This window comes from Euleptes europaea, chromosome 13 (genome assembly GCF_029931775.1).
Source record: "Euleptes europaea isolate rEulEur1 chromosome 13, rEulEur1.hap1, whole genome shotgun sequence".
In the NCBI taxonomy this organism is placed as follows: Eukaryota; Metazoa; Chordata; class Lepidosauria; order Squamata; family Sphaerodactylidae; genus Euleptes; species Euleptes europaea.
In genome coordinates this window covers 45,557,127-45,576,535 of record NC_079324.1, presented here as the reverse complement: position 1 = coordinate 45,576,535, position 19,409 = coordinate 45,557,127, and the positions used below count along the sequence as shown (strand labels likewise).

The window sequence follows — 19,409 nt, the reverse complement described above, 5'->3', positions numbered from 1 at the left end:
ACTCAGGAATTGACGTTGACTTACCTGACTCCCAGGATATTTATACATAGAACTTTTTTGCTGCTGGACTGCTATTGATATCTATATGTGTATCTGGTTATTACCTTGTTGTATATATTGTTCACTTTTGCACCTTCCCTCACCTTTATAAATTAGTACTTTAATATATATCGTGTGAGTGCTGTCTGGATTCCTTCCAACCTCCAGGTACAGGCTGGCGATCTGTTACAACTGATCTGCAGCTGATAGAGAGGCTTATCTGGGTTCACCGGGAGAAAATGGCCGCTTTGGCAATTGGACTCTATGGCATTGCAGTCATATACTCCCAGGAATTAAGCATTGAAGTCCCTCCCCAAACCCCGCCCTGCTCAGGCTCCGCCCCCAAAACCTCCCGCCCTTGGCAAAGAGGGACCTGGCAACCCTAGGGAAATGTGCATCTAGAGAGCGACAAATCCCAGGCGAAACCTCCCATGCATAAATGGCCAGTCTGTATTATTACGGCACCCCTTTTCCTCCAAGGAGTTGGGGTGGTTTTACCTGGATTGAATTATCCCATTCACTCCCTCTCACAACAACCCTCCAGCTTCAGGGCTGAAGGGAAAATTCAAGCCCACGTTGGTCGCCCCAATTTAAGTCCACTAGTGAATGCCAATGTGGTGTAGTGGTCAGTGTGTTGGGCTTGGTTTGGCGAGGCCTGGGTTCGGAAGCTGAACATGAAACTCGCGTGAGTTGAGTGCTTGTCATGCTTTCACATCTAACCTACCTCAGAGGGTTGTTGTGAGTGCTAATTGCTAGCTGATGATGCAGTTATGGGACTAAAACTGAATCCATATATTCTGCCTGAAGCACATTTCAGCCCTTCTTTAGCTGGTAGTGTGCACATGCGAGAAACATAAAGGCAGCTTTAAATGCTGGCTGCTTCTTCCCCCATCCCTCTAGTTGCCCAACAGCTGACAGGCAGGGAGAAGCAGGGCCGGTTCCCCTAGTTGTAGAGCTGCTTGTATACTAGGGGAGGGGCAAGACAAAAGCCACTTTAGAGTCTCTGAGTGGTTCAGTAGTCCGAAGCTCATCCAGCGACCTTCTATACACAACTGTGTAGGCTATACCTGCATACCTGAATTCTCAGAACTCAAACCTGCAGCCTGTGTGTTTCGAAGGATCCATTCTATTGGTCACTCGTCCATCTGGAATTCTTATAAACTGAGGCTGTCAAATTGCAAAGATTGGTATTGGATCTTGGAACATAGAGGAATCCAGCTGTCTAAAAAGCGGAGTCTACAAACTGAGGCCATGGATGCATATACCAGACAACATCCAAGATCATTGTTTGCCAGAGCAAAAGCTGGGATCTTTTGTCAAGAACCACCCCAGCTTGGAAACCCATATCTGGAAGATACTTTTCTTCAGGCTTATCTGAAGTCACATCTACCACCCAAGGTTTGGTTTATTATATTTTATGTTATGTTGGGGGAAACATACATGGGTATACTTCAATAATAATACTTAATTCTTATATGTATGACTTTTGATTCTCCAAAGCCCTTCATATAAATTAGCTTGGCAATCTTTATATAAGCTCCAATAGTACATATATGAAGAAGATATACCTGTTTAACACCCTGATCATATGAAGGATCACTGCCTTCCTGACACACAGATTTAGTAGCCTAATGCATAAAACAACCCCCTATCTAGAAGCAGATCATAAAAACAGCTTTAAGAGATGGAACCCTTCAGTTACAAGCCTGGGTAAAGAAAAATATTTTGACTTGGTATTTAAAGGACAGTGAAGTATGTGCAAAACAAGCCTCAAAAAGGAGGTTATTCCAAAGGCAAAGCACCACAACTGAAAAAGCCCCATCTTTGATTGCCTTATCTCCACAGAGAGCAGGACTTAGGAAGAGGATCTTTACCAACAATAATATCTTTCCTAGAACAAACTGTAATTTATTGAAAAAAATCACAATCAATTTTGTCAGTGGAAAATGCCCCTTTTGTCCTATGTTTACTTGGAGAGAATGGCGGAGATCAGTTTACTAGGAGAAAATGGGGGATTGTATTGCATTTTACCCCACTGAAACCCCTCCCCCTCCAAACCCCATCCTCATCAGGCTCCACCCCCAATATCTCCAGGTATTTCACAACCTGGAGCTGGCAGCCCTACCTTATTTCCCAACCCAGAGCTGGCAGAATACCTTATTTCCCAACCCGGAGCTGGCAGAAGTAGAGTTGCCAGCTCTGGGTTGTGAAATACCTGGAGTATTACAGTTGACATCTCAAATCACCAGTCCCATCTTCCCAATTTACAAATACAGAGTAAACTCACTTTCTAGTAAACGTAGGGTCAAATCACTCACTTGCAAGGCATCAGTTTTCAAGTCTGACTTTCTAAGTAAACAAACAAACAAAATAAAAAAAACTTCCCCTATTGGCATAGTTACATCAATCAGTGTTGTGATCAGCTAAGCATTCATTTCGGCTTGGTGAATATAGCAAAGGAGTAATGGAGATAAGAAATTAAACCTCTGTCAAGGCAGAGGCAGAGTTTCTTTGAAGGAGCTTAATTCTTGAGCAGACGAGGGTGCAAATACATGGGCCTCGTACTAGCATCAAGTACCTTATGAAAGGTGTTCCAACATGTTCAGCATCATTTCGTAGAGAAGCTGCTTTAGACCCAGGCACACATTACAGAGCAAAGGTAAATTCAGTAGCTGCTTTTATCACTGCCAAATATTTACTGTTGCTTCCGGCCTCCCCAGAACATTTACACTCCTAATTTGTAGGTGTTCACTGAGATTAATGTTGACCTTGAGAGGTTTGGGGCTCGTGTGAAGAATGAAATTGACGCCTTGGGACGCGAGTGTGAGTTAAACCCTCCGAGGCTGCAGCAGTTTGATGCCTGGGGCCGGCGTGTCGACCAAATTATCACCTGTGCAGCCTGGAAGAAGATGAAGGAGATCTCAGCCAAAGAGGGGCTGATTGCTGAGGCTTACGAGAGGCGATACTCCAGCTGGAGGTAAAATATGGATCTGGTTGGCCCCTGCAGCCTTGTAGTTAGCTACATCTCAAGGCAAATAATCATGCATGGGTCTATATATCCCCAATATCATTCAGACTAGTGTTCTCAAAGTACAAAAGTTTCCCGGTTGTATTCTGTCTGTGGTTGAAGATCTTAATACTTGGTATCACTAAACTTAGGGAGGCATCTTGTGTTTCTGATTTTTGCAGCCGAGTTTATCAGGTAGCCAAACTCTACCTATATGCACCTTCTGCTGGTTTCTTCACATGTCCTCTGGCCATGACTGATGGAGCAGCGAAAGTAATTGAGGTGAGACTCCAGCCTGCAGGGTATCGTTTTTACATTCATGAAAAAGTAAGCTGCAGCGGCTCAAAATGCTTCTTTGCAAATAACAGAATAGTTCACTCTGATCCTGTGAGGAAATGGGAAACAATCTGTTCCTCAGGGCAACTGGGATCCAAACAAATCTTTCTTAGGCTGTTCTAGCTAGCTGTGTCCCAGCATCAAAGTGTACATGTGTGTGTGTGTTTGTGGGCGGGGGAGTTAGAGGCAGGAAAGTATTTCATTGGAGAAATATGAACAGTAGCAGGCAGGATTTGTTATATATTTATTTATTTCATTTATACCCTGCCTTTCTCCCCAACAGGGACCCTAAGTGGTCATGACTTACATGCTGGGATCAGCACAAGAATTAGAACACTGTGTGTATATTGTGGGTGTCAGGCATGCTGATTCAGCTCATCATAGAATAGAATCATAGAGTTGGAAGAGACTACCAGGGTCATCTAGTTCAACACCTGCACAATGCAGGACATTCACAACCTCTCCAACCACACCCCCAGTGACCCATACTCCATGCACAGAAGATGCCCTCCCTCTTATGATCTGCCTAAGGTAATAGAATCAGCATTGCTGACAGATGGCCATCTAACCTCTGCTTAAAAACCTCCAGGGAATGTTCACAAAAGGGGTTGTCTGAAGTGTACCCTACCTTCCCTTTCCCATTGAAGAGGATGGGATTGTGGGCCTGTGTGCACCTGAAATGAAATCACTTCACCATTCTGACTATGTCTGTTTCACTCCCATGGTCCTAGTAGTTGCATTTAGGCACTGAAACACACCCCAGTTGATTTGGGGACATTTTCCACATCTAAGGAAATCCGGGGTTTTTCCTGTTCCACCCCACCCTCCGCTAACAGTCCTTAGGTATCTCCAGGCCTGTGCAAGAAGCCTATGCCAACTTAACATCGCATGACCCCAGGAAGTTCTGGACCTCTGGCCAGTGGATGACTGAACGCAAAGGAGGTTCTGATGTAGGTAAGCATGCCGTAAAGTGGGAAGACCACCAGACCTCTTCTTCCTGCTCGTTCTGCCACAAAATCAAAAAATTTCAAAAAGCCAATGAGGGTTTATTTGAGGATCCACATTTATGCCATCAACTGCATTTACGTTTTCTAAAGATAGTATTCTGTGTAATTTTATTCTTCCCCCCTCCAACTATTTGTTTCTACTTCTTTGGGATACTGTTTATGTAGAGAGACCAGGTCTCCCGCTATAGCAGCAGCAAGAGAAATTTGGCCCAAAAAGTGATGCCCTAAAACTATTTGGAGTGCTCCAGGAGGTTTCGAGAGGGCTTGCAACGTCACTTCAGATTGCATAACTGGAAGTGATGTCATGTGTCACCATGATGTTCTAGAAATCTCCTAAAACTCTATGGTACAACCATAGAGTTTTTTTTGGGGGGGGGATTACTAGTGTCCCAGCAATGTACAACATTACTTCTGGTTACATGACCCGAAGTGACATTGCAGGGCCCTTCCCAGAAGCACCTGGGGCATTCCAAATGGAGCACACCAAATTGTTTTAGGGACACTTCAAATGGATTCACAAACGGTGCCCATGCTGTGGAAGAAGTAAATGGGATGGAGACAGGAGGGGATGGGTTCCATACTGCTCACTTCTATCCATGCCGCCGCCACCACCACTCATGCCCCTCCCGTTTGTTATTTGTGTTAGTGAAGAAAGCACTGAGGGTACGACAATCACACACACATGTATGCTGAGCAACACCCCTTTCCCCCTTCACAGCTCAGCTGTGGTTAAAGGAACATTGTGGCTCAACTGGGAAAAACAACCAAGAAGAGCTCATTAAAGGGCTGGGGAGCAAAACAGAGCTTAGCTTGGCCACTGTGAAGGCAGAGCTCAGCTCCAGCCCCCTCTCCAGATTGGCTGTAGTCAGATCTTCCATACAGAGGCTGTGCTGCAGCCACCCCACTGTTTTAAGTTGGAGCAAAGGAGGTGTTTCCTTTCCCCTGTCTTACAGGAGAAAATCCCAGGAGCCACATTATTCCTGCTTGGAATGAGCAAGATGTCATGTGGAGAACCCCCAAAGGAGCAGGGGAATCTCACTGGCCACACAGGGCAACATCCCTAGGGGCAACCCATCTTAATTTTTACGTGTGCCTTTTGCATATGTGTGCATAGGAATAATTAAGAAATGCATAACTTACCCAAAACCATACAACCATCCCATGTCAGTAGTGAAACTTGGTCCTCCAAGGCCCCAAGCTGCTGTCCCGAGTCATACATCTTCTAGTCTTGCAGCAAGCATCATGAGAATGTTGGTGCTGATTACGATATGGCTGTCAAGGAGTTCCAGCCCTCAGTGCCTAGCTCTGAGGAGTGGGAGGCTCCTATCTGGGTCAGAATGCAAACAATCTTTCCACTTGCAGGGCACCTTGCCAGCCTCCACCAGGCAAAGGGACCCAATTAGGCAAATAGACAAGAGTTGCTGCTCACACAGGTGGTGAAGCCTGCAGAACTCCCTGCACCTGAATGTCGTCACAAACATTAAGGTAGTGGCTGACCGATTAGTTACCGTGACAACGCATGGCCTTGCATTCCAAAAAGGGGAGAGGAGGCTTCAGCGAGCAGCAGCTGGATGCCTATCTTATTCCCTCCCCAGAAGCAGGTTTCAACATGGAACTATTTTACTGTTCTAACATCCCAATAGCACAAAACTCATAGGCCTCCAGGCCTGAACCAAGGAAATCATGAACCCCAAGAAATTGAGGGACCTCAACTTCTTGACAATGGCAAACCTTGTGCTTTGCACATTCTACATATGTTTAACCTAAGATTGATATGAGGGAAGTCAGCATGGTATAGCCTGATCTTATCAGATCTTGCTAAGCAGGGTCAGTACTCGGGAGACCACCAAGGAAGACTCTGCAGAGGAAGGCAATGGCAAACCACCTCTGCTTCTCACTTGCCCTGAAAACCCCTTGCTAAGATTGCTATAAGCAGGCTGCAACTTGACAGCACTTTGCACAAACACAAGTTTGATATGACATGAAACAACCAGTAATATTTCCTTCCTCAATTTCCAGCCAGTGTTGTTCAGCTAGAAAGATTCCCAGCAGCTAGGATCCTGCATTGTGAGAGCCAGCGTGGTGTAATGGTTAAGAGCGGTGGTTTGGAGCGGTGGAGTCTGATCTGGAGAACCAGGTTTGATTCCCCACTCCTCCACACAAGCGGCTAACGCTAATCTGGTGAACTGAATTTATTTCCTATGCACAAAGCCAGCTGGGTGACCTTGAGTTAGTCACACTCTCAGCCCCACCTACCTCACAGGGTGTTTGTTGTGGGGAAGGGAAGGTGATCGTAAGCCGGTTTGAGTCTTCCTTAAATGGTAGAGACAGATGGCATATAAAAACCAACTCTTCTTCATTCTTTTCTTGCAGGTAATGGCACTGAGACAGTTGCCCGGGAGCTGCCTAATGGCACCTACACCCTCCATGGTTTGAAATGGTTTTCATCAGCCACTGACTCGGACATAAGTCTGACCCTGGCAAGGGCCATGACTGCTGAGGGGCAGATAGAACAGGTCAGTTTCCTGGGAGAAACGAGATAGTCGTAGAGATATACACATAAGCAGTAGTATATTTCCTATTGTCCTCAATTACTACCTGACAGGGTTTTCTCATGTGAGCATCTTTCTGGATGCAGGGCTCCAAAGGCTTATCTTTGTTCTACCTGGAAACACGAGATAAGGAAGGGATGCTAAATGGGATCCAGATACAACGGCTGAAGGAAAAGCTGGGCTCGAAGCCAGTGCTAACCGCTGAGCTCTTCCTAAATGGAGCCAGGGCACACCGGGTAAGCCAAACAAGGGGGAAAATATTAGGCCCTAACCATTCTATCTCTTCTGCCTAACTCAGTGAGATGAGCAACTTTTAAGAAGAACAAGGTCTCTGTGAGTTTTGTGCATACGAAGGGCAACTATGCAGGTGCTGAGCCTGATAGCCAGTGATGAATGCAGCATGCTCCAGATTGTATATTTTTATTTTAGGAGAAGTGAGTTGCCACTTGAAAAGACCATTTAACTAGGTGCCTAGTGAAATCTTCCAGAATCCAGAGGAAGGACTTTGTGTGTGTGCTTGTATTTATGTGTGTGAGAGATTCAGCATCCTGCGCAGCTTCCATGTAACTTGTACTCCATCCGTGATCATACTCTTTCATCACTCACATCTGTACAACATACTGCATTTTTTAAAATAATCAAGGTACATTGAAGGCTTTATGTTTTTAAAACTGCTCTCCCTTTCCCTTTCCTTACTTTCATAGCCTACAATCCACACTTGACCCTCCCTTCCATCTTTGATCTTGAGTATAAAAATGCATTTACCTGGGCAAATGTTCTCAATTTGCATAATTATGGCTGCAGAATTTGGGGGGGTGGTTTCCACCACTCTTTTTATGGGTCATGCCCAGGGTGAAGATTTAGATAGGGCTTCAACTGCTTAGATAATAAAGGGGGAGCAAAGAGATTTCATGTGCTACCCTATTCTTGACAGAGCATCCAGAACTCATTCTAAACTATTGCTTTGATGCTTCCAGATCTCTTCTTTGGGTCGGGGTGTGGCCTCCATTGCTAACATGTTGACCATCACGAGGATCCATAATGTCATATATGCAGTTGCAAGTATGAGAAGGTAATTTATGTCCCCTATTTCTGCCCCCAACTGCCCCACAATTTCTGGTAGAACCAAAGGACCCGAGCATAGCAGCAAAATGTTGATTCAGAAAATGCATCTTTAAACTTCCTGGCATCCAAGTCATGGTAGAATTTCAGAACTAGCTTTCTAATTTATTGCATGCAATGAGGGTTCAACTCATCTATTAACATTCCTATTTCTTTGCAAATAAATAATTGCTTAATGGTACGTCCCTTCGAGGAAAAGACGGAAGATATTTCTTCTTGAAAGCTGAATAGTTTGTTACACTGACAGCAGGCCATGTAAATAATGAGGAGGCAGGATGTTTCTGCAAGGTTTTGAGCATTGAAAACTGCATCCCTCAAATGTAGGACTCTAGATGTGATGGTCATAGGTGAGACCGTGGCTTCGGATGTTGCATTTTGGGTGCCCTTACAAATGGCAAAGTGAGAGATGAAGAAACCAGCACGGAGCACAATCTATTGGCAAATTCTTCTGAACAAGCCTTAATGAAACGAATGGGTGCTGTTCAAGAGCACGGTACAACTCTTGCACCATTCTGTTGATCCCAGCGAGCCTTGCACTGGAGAATTTCCCAAAAGCCTGAGGTGTGGCTTAATCAAAAGGTAATGAGGAGGGATTTTCCTCCTCAGATATGAAAAGACCTTGGACCAGACCTGCAGCTATCCTGTGACATAAAGCAAAGAGCATGAAAGCAACCTGCAACTAACATGGGGCCTTCAACCTTTTTGAGCCTGCAGGAACCTTCAGAATTCTGACCCAGTGGGGTGGGCTGCCATGAAACAGCTGCCATGAAACAGCTGCCACAAGAGGGGGAGCTGGCTGCCGCAGCTTACCTTCAGCCACACAGTGACGATCATTGTGCTGTGGTGGCAGCTGCTGCCAAAGCAATGTTTTTAACAATCTGCACAGCCAATCAAATATCTGATGACCAATCGAAAGCTTCCTGGGCAAAAGCTCCACCTGGTCCTGCCCACTTTCCAAAAACACTTGGCAGGTATCAGGAAAGGTGTCAGCGGGTGCCATGGTGTCCAGAGGCACCATTTTGGGGATCCCTGAACTGAAGTATAGAATGAGATCATGAAACGCATGCATGGATCCTTGTTGACTTGTTTCACTCCCATTCCCAGAATGATCAGTATGGCAAGGGACTATGCCACCAAGAGAGAGGCCTTTGGCAAGCCCCTTAAGGAGCACCCCTTGCACATGCAGACCTTGGCGAGAATGGAGGTAAGCCTTCTGAAGGGCTGGTTGCCTTGACTACATAAGGCGAAATGCCTGGCAAAGAACCCAGCGACCATGTAGAGTTGTAATTGAACGAGACCATCTTATTCTTTCATGGTTATTAGGGTGCAGATTGGTCACCAAAGTGTTTGCCAGTTGTGCTGCAATACACACTCACTTGATGTGCTGGAGGAAAACTACTCTCTTTGGTTGGGACTGATCATCACTGAGCGGCCTTCAACAACAGTGGCCGAGTTACTTTGCAGATGAAAAGTGGACAATTAACCGGGCCCTCTCTATGAGTCTGCCTATAATCAGCTTCTTGTGATCCCCCCTTTTAAGCTATGGGTGCTGAGTCCCAGTAACACACAAGGCAATTATACAATCAATCAAAATACGGAATTCAGTGTGTCTAAGTATCTTTTCAAGTCATCATTCCCAGCTGCCTTGCTCTGAGAACCTACATGGAACATGATCAGGAACCTTCCTACAGTTCAGTTCCATATTGAACTCTACCGAACAGTGGCTGTCAATAGCCATCGCCTCATTGAAAAACCTAATTGCTTGTATCCTATCTTAGGTTAGAAGTGGTTCCTCCATCCTAAGAAGCTTTCCTCCAACTCAAGTGGTTCTTCCTTTGGAAGAAGAGCCACTGAGGTTGGAGGACGTCTTCAAACTTTGCTCATTGATGTGGATACATGCCAATATGTATGACTTCTGACCTTCATATACAGGAGCAAATTGTCAGGTCTGAAACTGACCATCGCTGTTAGATTTAGTGCAGTGGCTAAGAGTGTGATTTGTGAAACCGGGTCACGTGAACTCAACAGTTGGGATCTCAGAGAGGTCCTGCTTTGCTCTAATCGTTTGTAAAATCATTGTGCATAGCATTCATCCACACACACAAACAGGAATAATGGCCTCGTATACATGGTCAATTGTAAAGATCACCAAGAGAATGCATATGAAGTACCGTATATACGTATATACCGTATATATAAGCCGAGTTTTTCAGCGCCAAAAAAGGGCTGAAAAAGCCGAACTCGGCTTATACGCAGGTCAGTAGGGGAGGGGAGGGAGGGGGGAACTTCTCCCGGCCGGGAGCGGCCTCCAGAGGCCCCCTGCGGCCGCAGGGAGGCTGCGCCGCCAGGCTCGCGCCACTTCCCACCGCCAGGAGCGGCCTGGGGGGGCCTCCTGCAGCTGCAGGAAAGCCGCCCCCGCCGGATCCGCCGCTTCCCGCCGCCAGGAGCCCGGTCGGGTAAGCCTGCGGGGGGAGGGGAGGGGTTATAAGCCGACCCTCGGCTTATACACGGGTGCCTAATTTTTCCCCATTTTTTGGGAGAAATTAGGCATCTCGGCTTATACGCGGGTCGGCTTATACACGGGTATATACGGTAGTCTGAAAACTAAAAAAAAAGTCTATATAGATGTCAGCATTGCTGGGGGGGTGGGGACAGTTGATAGTATGCATGGCCAGTAGCTATACTTCATAATAGAACAGCATGGTGTATTGGAACACAGGCAGGACAGTGCTGCTGCAGTTGTCTTGTTTGTGGGCTTTGTAGAGGCACCTGGTTGGCCACTGTGCGAACAGACTGCTGGACTTGATGGACCTTGGTCTGATCCAGCATGGCCTTTCTTAGGTTCTTATTTGTTGGACGATTCAGAGCGTTTGCGAGGCAATGTTTTCCATGTTAGATTAGCACATTTGTCTTTTAATGCAGAGGTAGTTGGTGAGGTCCAGTCCTCCCAATATAAACAGTATCTGTATTTTTAGCTCGGTTCTGATCAGATGGAGACTGCTTAGTTCTCTGTTTTAATCTTTTTTTTGGGGGGGGGGGCAGATCCTGTATCGCACAAGTGGTCACCAGCTTTCTTGACTTCACAGGTGCAAGCCCGAGGAGCATTCCTCCTCCTCATGGGGATGAGCAGACTGCTTGGGTTGGAGGAAACCAACATGGCCACTGAGCAGGACCAGCACATGCTCAGGTTGCTCACTCCAGTTGCAAAACTTTACACGGGTAAACAGGTAGTGTTCCACATCCTAAACTTGGCGCTTTCCTCTTGTGTTCTCCACTCCAAGGCATAAAGGAAAGTAGTAAAAACCACAGGTGAAAAGTGAACCACATATTCTTAAAATTACTATTAAAATATCCTATTCAGTGCCTCACCGCTGGTTTGGTTGTATGTTCATACTTAAGGACAAAATGCTAGCAGGGACAATTCCTTCAGCCTTCTCTTGTCTGGGCTCAGTCTAGGTCTGCTTTTTGATGAAGTTTCACCCATCTCTCTTCTGTATACCTTAATCCAAGAGGAAAGGCAGGGTATAAATATTTTAATAAAAATAACTGTTTCCATGCTGTGAACAACAGACTGCATTGTGGAGCTGCTGTATTGCGCCTGTCCCATCCCTTGACTGCACGTAGCAGGTACCATGCGCATCACATCCAATACATGTCCATGAACCAAACTTAAGTAGTAGGACAGCTGCGTGTAGAGACATGATCTCCTGGTCTACAAACTATATGGGGATATACACACACATCACAGTTCCATTTTGCAGGTTATCGCTGTTATCTCAGAAGGGCTGGAGTGTTTCGGAGGGCAGGGCTACATAGAAGACACAGGCCTGCCAGTCACTCTCCGGGATGCCCAGGTAAGGAAACACCACCTAGTAATGTGGTCTCTCATTTTTTCCCTCTGAACTGCTTCTTGAAATGTTACAGGGTCAGAAAAAGAGGAGAAAGGTCTTCATTATGAGGCTCCAGTGTTTTGTGTTGTGTTCATCTATTTGGAATATATATGTGCTTCACATCCAGAGACCGGCTCAAGGTAGCTTATATTAAAACACTGCCAGTAACCCCTTGGGGGGGTTAACGCACTAACAATAAACAACATTTAAACAAACATCTTATATTTGTCTGATTGCACCCCATGGTCCTGGAAATGATTTGAAAGCGCCAAATGTCCGTGCTTTCAACATACGCTGATAGCACGATGTTTCCACTTTCTCCGTTTCAGGATCGTTTTCCCCTGAGGAGCGTATACCTTTAAAAAGTTGCATATTTCTTCGCCCCTCTGTAGTCAGCTGTGTAACCCATCTTCCCTCCCCTCTTTTACTCCCGCATCCATTTGCCATGGGTTGTTACTTTTTAAAAAAATAAAAGCACTAGGATTATCAAAGGATTGCTGGAACGTTGGAGCGTTGAGCAAGTCAGTGCAGCTTGATCTTTCTCCCAGAGAAAAAAAAAGCATAAAACACACCCTGCCACCGCTGTCCAAGAGTGCATTGCCACCCAGTTCTAAGATCCCGCTAGAACTGGCCCAGTTCTGCGAACCGATATTCTCTATATCTTCTCTTCACTCCGAAACGTTATGAATAACATTGGCTGAGAATAAATAGCACTGATACGAAAGGATTGCATCTGATTCACAATTAACCAGGTATTCTGATTAACACCAGTTTAAATAAGAAAAAAATCGTCTTCAGTTCTTTGCTGTGGATGCCATTTCTAAGAAGTTCTAAGCACGCAGCTGTTGCTGGGTATAATTGATACCTTTAAGAAGTGGCTGTTGGTGCAGGAGAAATGTAAGCCTTTGGGTTACTGAACTTTGTCAGGCAAAAATGGAAAGGGGGCTTTTCCTCAGAGCTATAGAGTGAACACCACATTTACAGTGGTTACACAGACCTGTCTGCTCAAAGTTCAAGTATAACTTTACACCTGCTGAAAGGCAAACACCACACTGCACTGCAGCCATGTGCAACAAACCCCAGCAACTGCAAAGCACACCTAGTAGGGTGTACGTTTAATCAGAAAAGGGATGCTTAACCTTTCCCCTACCAGCTGCTTTCCCCCCAGCAGCTTGTCTCCCTCTCAAGTTTCATATCTTGTTTACCTTGCAGAAATACTACAGCAGGGAATGCAAGAAGGGATTAAGCAAACGCACCCCCTCCACTATGAAGAGCCTTCTGTTGAAAGGCCTTTGCACTGGAGAAGGGAGCTGTCAAGTCTTTATTAGACATGGCACCACAATTTAAGATAGGTGTAGATAAGCTGGAACGTGTCCAGAGGAGGGCAGCAAAGATGGTGAGGGGTCTGGAGACCAAGTCCTATGAGGAAAGGTTGAAGGGAGCTGGGTATGTTTAGCCTGAAGAGGAGAAGACTGAGAGGGGATATGAGAACCATCTTCAAGTACCTGAAGGGCTGTCATATAGAGGAGGGTGCTGAGTTGTTTTCTGTTGCCCCAGAAGGTTGGGCCAGAACCAACGGGCTGGAATTAAATCAGAAGAGTTTCCGTCTAAACATTAGGAAGAACTTTCTAACAGAGCGGTTCCTCAGTGGAACAGGCTTTCTCGGGAGGTGGTAAGTGCTCCTTCCCTGGAGGTTTTTTAGCAGAGGCTAGATGGCCATCTGTCAGCAATGCTGATTCTATTAACTTAGGCAGATGATGAGAGGAAGGGCATCTTGGCCATCTTCTGGGCATGGAGTAGGGGTCACTGTGTGTGCGTGGGGGAAGTGGTTGTGAAATTCCTGCATTGTGCAGGGGGTTGGACTAGATGACCTGGTGGTCCCTTTCAACTCTGATTCTATGGCAGTAGTATAACGGTATGCCCCCAAGGTTTCCCCTCATCATTCACTCCACAGAGGAAAGATTCCCACGAATAGAATCTGTCAGGAGGGGCTTGCAGCTTTTCTTACTCTCCAGTCCCTTACTAGCTCAATCTCTTTTCAGTATCCTTTATTTTCTTTTCATCTGCTGTGGGTGGGAACCTCAAGGAATCTCACTTTCCCGTATGATCAGTTCACTTGAACAGCTCTAGCTCTGTACCTCCCTTCCCGTAACAGGTGCTGACCATCTGGGAAGGAACAACCAATATCCTTTCCTTGGATGTCCTGCGCTCCCTCATCAAAAGTCAAGGAAAGGTGCTGGATGCATTTTTCTCTTCTGCACAGGTGAGCGTATGCTATTCAATTCTGCCTTAGAAGTAGAAGAAGAGTTGGTTTTTATATGCCGACTTTCTCTGCCACTTAAGGAAGACTCAAGCCAGCTTACAATCACCTTCCTTTCCCCTCCACACAACTGATACCCTGTAAGGTAGGTGGGGTTGAGAGAATGTGACCCAGAAAGGTCACCCAGCTGGCTTCATGAGTAGGAGTGAGGAAACCAACCAGGTTCACCAGATTAGCCCCCGCCACTCATGTGGAGGAGTGGGGAATCAAACCCAGTTCTCCAGATTAGTGTCCACCACTCTTAACCACTACACCACGCTGGCTTTGGGGGTTGTCACTTGTGTCTCTGCTGGGCATGCTTTTCAGTTTGCAAATGAACCTAGCAGCAATGGACCAAATCAGCTGCCAATGAAATCCAAGCAGCTTTCTTGGCTTTAAAGCTAGCACTGAGGTGCTGTAAGCGAACAACCTAGGGCCCTGTTAAGTTTGTCTTCTTAAAGAAATGGTTAGAATTATTTTGTGGGTTCTATTGGGCTGCTGCAATAAGTCACAGATAGAAAGATCATGTTGCTCTGTGCAGTGCATTCAATTTTGCGTTAACAATAGCAGTCAAGATTCCATATAGCATCTCTTGGGGGAAGACGTCTCTAGAGAACAGAAAGCTGGGTTAGCAGGGATACTTTACTGGCTTGGTCTCAGTCTTGCAAGTAGGAAGCACAATGACCCACTGCTTGGCAGTCACTTTAGCACATTAGTATGACTGACACATCTGGAACTAGAAATGAGAAGAGCAAAAAAGCACAATGTACGGTAAGTTTTCCCAAGGCAACCTTCTGACACACTTCCACTCTTATGGTCTAAAGTCAGAAGCCAACTCCTTTTCAGAACTCCAGTCTTAACCAGAATATAATGCAGCGAGATAGACAGTATCATTTAGCGGTGGAAGATGGGCCCCCAGTATACTTTTTACATTTCAGAGGAAGAAGTAGTGAAAATCTGTGTAAAAATAAGAAACTGCCTCATAGGTATTACTACAAGAGACTATGGTGCTGGCCTTTAGAAAGTTTTTTTAAATATTAGATTAATACATGGAGAATAAGCTGAAAAATAGCTATGAGCCAGGATAGCCAAACAGAACCTTGGTGTACAGATAACAAAATAAATGGCACTTTCTTCAAAGCAGCTCCTAGTTACAATGACTGGGGTTGGCCAATAGCAGCAGATCTTTGGAAACGCAACCTGTGTGATTTCCTTGCAGGCCAAGATGGAGGCGGCTGTCAGCGTCTCTGAACTGAAGCCTTCTGTACAAGCAGCTCAAAGTGCTCTCCACAAGCTTGGACAGTTTGTTCAGAAAGCAGGCTCAAAGGTGGACGCAGGAATGCAGCTAGCAGCAAGAGACTTTGCCTACACTCTAGCCCGGATATATGGAGGTAAGGAGGATACAGTTAAAGTAACCCTTTGCCAGTTACTAAAATTCAGAAATGTCAAAAATTACTTGTCACAGGCAACATATGGCTCTTAAGCTCACATCTGTGGCTTACAGGAACAGGAGATCATGCATGCATCATTCAGGTTATTAGAAATCAAATCACATTTCTAGGAACTTGAATGAAAAAACTCTCAGTAGGTTTCCTGCTTATTCCCCAGAAACTCAGCTTTGCACCAACTCATTTGCATACTTCTAACAAGTGAACAGATAATCCATTTTGTTGTACCCCATCACATGCTGTGCTGGTTTTATTTAGAAACTGAGACTCTTGTTAGCATCAAGAACATAAGGAAACTTTGTGCAACTGACTTGATTCTTTTTGAACACTCCCCAGTACACGTTGGAGGAAGGCTCTATTTCTAGTAGCAGGGTTTCTTTCAGGTTCTTCTAAGAGATTCCATTCTTTGCATCACATTCAGGCCCTTTTCACACCTCCTTGAGAAGATCCCCTGCTTTGTAGACGTATGTCCACAGTTACTTTAAAATAATCATTGTGCAGTGTTAGGGGAGGAGAGCATTATACACTAGACACAGAATTGTATTTAAGCTACTGCCACCGCTTCCATAGGAAAGCTTGCCCTCATTACCCTGGCCTGTTCCCAAGCTGCTGTAAAGCTTTTGCCCACAGAATCAGATTTGTCACAAAGCATCCATGAAGGAGACTGCACCAGAACTTGGAGTACTGCTGCTTTGATGACACCCTGCCCTTAGATGGAGGGGGCTAAATCGTTGGACTATAAAAAGCCCACATATGCCAGAGTAATTAAGCTGCATGTGGTAGATATCTTGGAATAACGGACTGTTAATCTAGTTTGGAAACATTAATAATACATTTACTGCTTGCAGGAGTGCTTTTGCTGGAGTATGCCGCCAGACCCAGTGCCTCAACTACAGACATCGTTACTGCTCAGAGGTACCAAATATACCTAATTCCCTCCCTTTTTTTGCTGTCAAGTCACATCCCCCCCACAATTGACTGAGCTGCTGTGATGCCACTGAAGGACAGCGACAGTCGTGAAATACTGAAGTCCATACAGCTGTTGTGAAGGATGAAGGAGGGCTATTTGATTGGAACAAACCTTCTCCCAGGGGCCTAGAGGCAGAAGGGGTGTGCGCTGCAGGAGAGAAAGACCGAAGAGCATGATGGTTAGTCTCAAAGAGGGTCTGAGACAATGGGCTATGTAATACTGGTGGAAAGGGGATGCAAACAGATTCTCCTTTCCCTCTTCCTCTTACATTTCATCTTTGCCTCCCCTCTGGCATTGGTTGCAGCCTGTCTCCCATTCTCCCTTCCCTTCCAACTACATACCTTCTTCTGTAACCTGTGGTTTCATCAAGCTTGTAAGAAAATCTCCCCACCTATATCTGGACCTATTGTGTGGATTTTTTAAAATCCACTCTCTATGGTCTGGTACAAAATTAAATGAAGAGAGACCTGCAAAGACTTGCAGGGGAAATTTCATTATTCCCTTCTCCTGGAAACCCCCATATCCTCACTTTGAGAATTCATGGAGAAGAGGAGAAGATCCAGCAAATTAGAGGAGGGCAAATGTGGTCCCCATCTTTACAAAAGGGAAAAAAGAAATCCCAAACAATTATCGCCCAGTCAGCCTGACATCAATACCAGGTAAAATACTAGAGCAGATAATTAAACAGAAGGTCTGTAAACACTTAGAAAGAAATGCCGTGATCACTGACAGTCAACATGGGTTTCTCAAAAACAGGTCATGCCAAACTAATCTCATATCTTTTTTAGAGTGACAAGTAGGGTAGATGAAGGGAATGCTTGTAGATGTAGTGTACCTTGATTTCAGCAAAGCCTTTGATAAAGTCCCCCATGAACTTCTTGAAACAAAGCTAGTAAAATGTGGGCTGGACACTGCTACTGTTAGGTGGATTGGTAATTGGTTGACCAACCGAACCCAAAGGGTGCTCATTAATGGCACAACTTCATCCTGGAGAGGAGTGACCAGTGGGGTGCCACAGGGGTCTGTCCTGGGACCGGTACTATTTAATATTTTTATAGATGACTTGGATGATGGGATAGAGAGCATGCTAATCAAATTTGCAGATGACACCAAGTTAGGAGGGGTAGTTAATACCCCGGAGGATAGGATCAGAGTTCAGAATGACCTTGATAGACTGGAGAGCTGGGCCATAAGTAATAAAATGGATTTCAATAGGAAGAAGTGTAAGATACTTCACCTAGGCAGAAACAACATAAGTCACAGGTACAGGATGGGAGAATGTTGGCTTGACAACAGTACATGTGAAAGAGATCTGGGAGTCTTAGTGGACCACAAACTGAACATGAGTCAACAGTGTGATATGGCGGCTAAGAAGGCCAATGCAATTCTGGGCTGCATCAATAGGAGTATTGTGTCTAGATCAAGGGAAGTAATACTACCACTGTATTCTGCATTGGTCAGACCTCACTTGGAATATTGTGTCCAGTTTTGGGCTCCACAATTTAAGAAGGATGTTGACAAGTTGGAGCGTGTCCAGAGGAGGGCGACCAGAATGGTCAAAGGTCTGGAATCCATGCCCTATGAGGAGAGACTTAGGGAGTTAGGTTTGTTTAGTTTGGAGAAGAGAAGGTTGAGGGGAGACATGATAGCCATGTTTAAATATTTGAAGGGATGTCATGGTGATGAGGGAACTAGCTTGTTCTCTGTTGCTCCAGAGACTAGGACACAGAGTAATGGATTTAAACTAAGAGAAAAGCGATTCCACCTAAACAGTAGGAAGAACTTCCTGATGGTGAGGGCTGTTCGATGGTGGAATGCACTGCCTCGGAGGGTGGTGGAGTCGCTGTCTTTGGAGGTCTTTAAGCAGAGGCTGGATGGCCATCTGTCGGGAGTGCTTTGATTGTGGGATCCTGCATGGTTGGGGAAGGGTTGGGGTCACTGGGGATGTGGGGGGGAGGTAGTTGTTAATTTCCTGCATAGGGCAGGGGGTTGGACTAGATGACCCTGGTGGTCCCTTCCAACTCTATGATTCTATGATTCTACATGGCAGCAAGTTGCCCAGTGGTTGCTGCTGGGCTGGCTCCAATGAATCCTCCCTCAGAGGCCAAAGTCCTGGAAAGAGCCCTCCCCCTCTTTTACTGAAAGAAACTAAGGCACGAAAACTGGAAATTCTGTATGGTTGCCAAACAACACCCACTGAGGACATGCGTTTCTTGAAACTACAGGTGCCTTTACTATGATTTTGGGGTGTTTTTTTAACCTCTCCAATATGTATGTGTTTATTTTTAGATTTCAGATTTTTCTGCCAACCTGGGTGTTTTTCAGTTTTGTAGAAAGATCTGTCTTGTCTGTCCATGGCTTCAATATCCAGATTTAAATATCCACAGATTTAGCCACATTGAGAATTATGTATACTGATGACAAAGATATAACATCATTTTCCAGTTCAACATATAATCACAACAAAGAAACACTAAAACAAATTTTAAATCTGAATTGCAGTTTCAACTTAAATTGGATATGCTTACTGCTTTTCTTGCAGGTGGTGCCACCAAGACCTTTGCCCTATAGACGGAGAAGAAAAAGCTGGCTCATACAACACTGAAGCAGTTTTTCTTGATCTCTCTTTAGTTTATGATGGATGTCCAGTTTTGGGAGCAAAACTGTGACAAAGAATCAAAACATGCCATGTGCCTGCTTGGAATAAAAAAAAGCTGCAGGCACAGTTCTGTGTACATG

General features: G+C 45.2%; 1 protein-coding gene across 1 annotated transcript; it reads left to right on the top strand.

Moving 5' to 3' along the window:
* The first annotated feature begins 713 nt into the window (after positions 1-713).
* LOC130485901 (acyl-CoA dehydrogenase family member 11-like) lies at positions 714-19,339 on the top strand. Its single transcript, XM_056859050.1, has 15 exons — positions 714-724; positions 1,158-1,437; positions 2,784-3,016; positions 3,229-3,328; positions 4,219-4,336; positions 6,763-6,905; positions 7,028-7,177; positions 7,919-8,013; positions 9,168-9,267; positions 11,150-11,290; positions 11,825-11,917; positions 14,109-14,216; positions 15,472-15,643; positions 16,549-16,615; positions 19,213-19,339. The coding sequence occupies exons 1-15, from the start codon at positions 714-716 to the stop codon at positions 19,337-19,339; spliced, it is 1,938 nt and encodes a 645-aa protein (XP_056715028.1).
* The last annotated feature ends 70 nt before the right edge of the window (positions 19,340-19,409 follow it).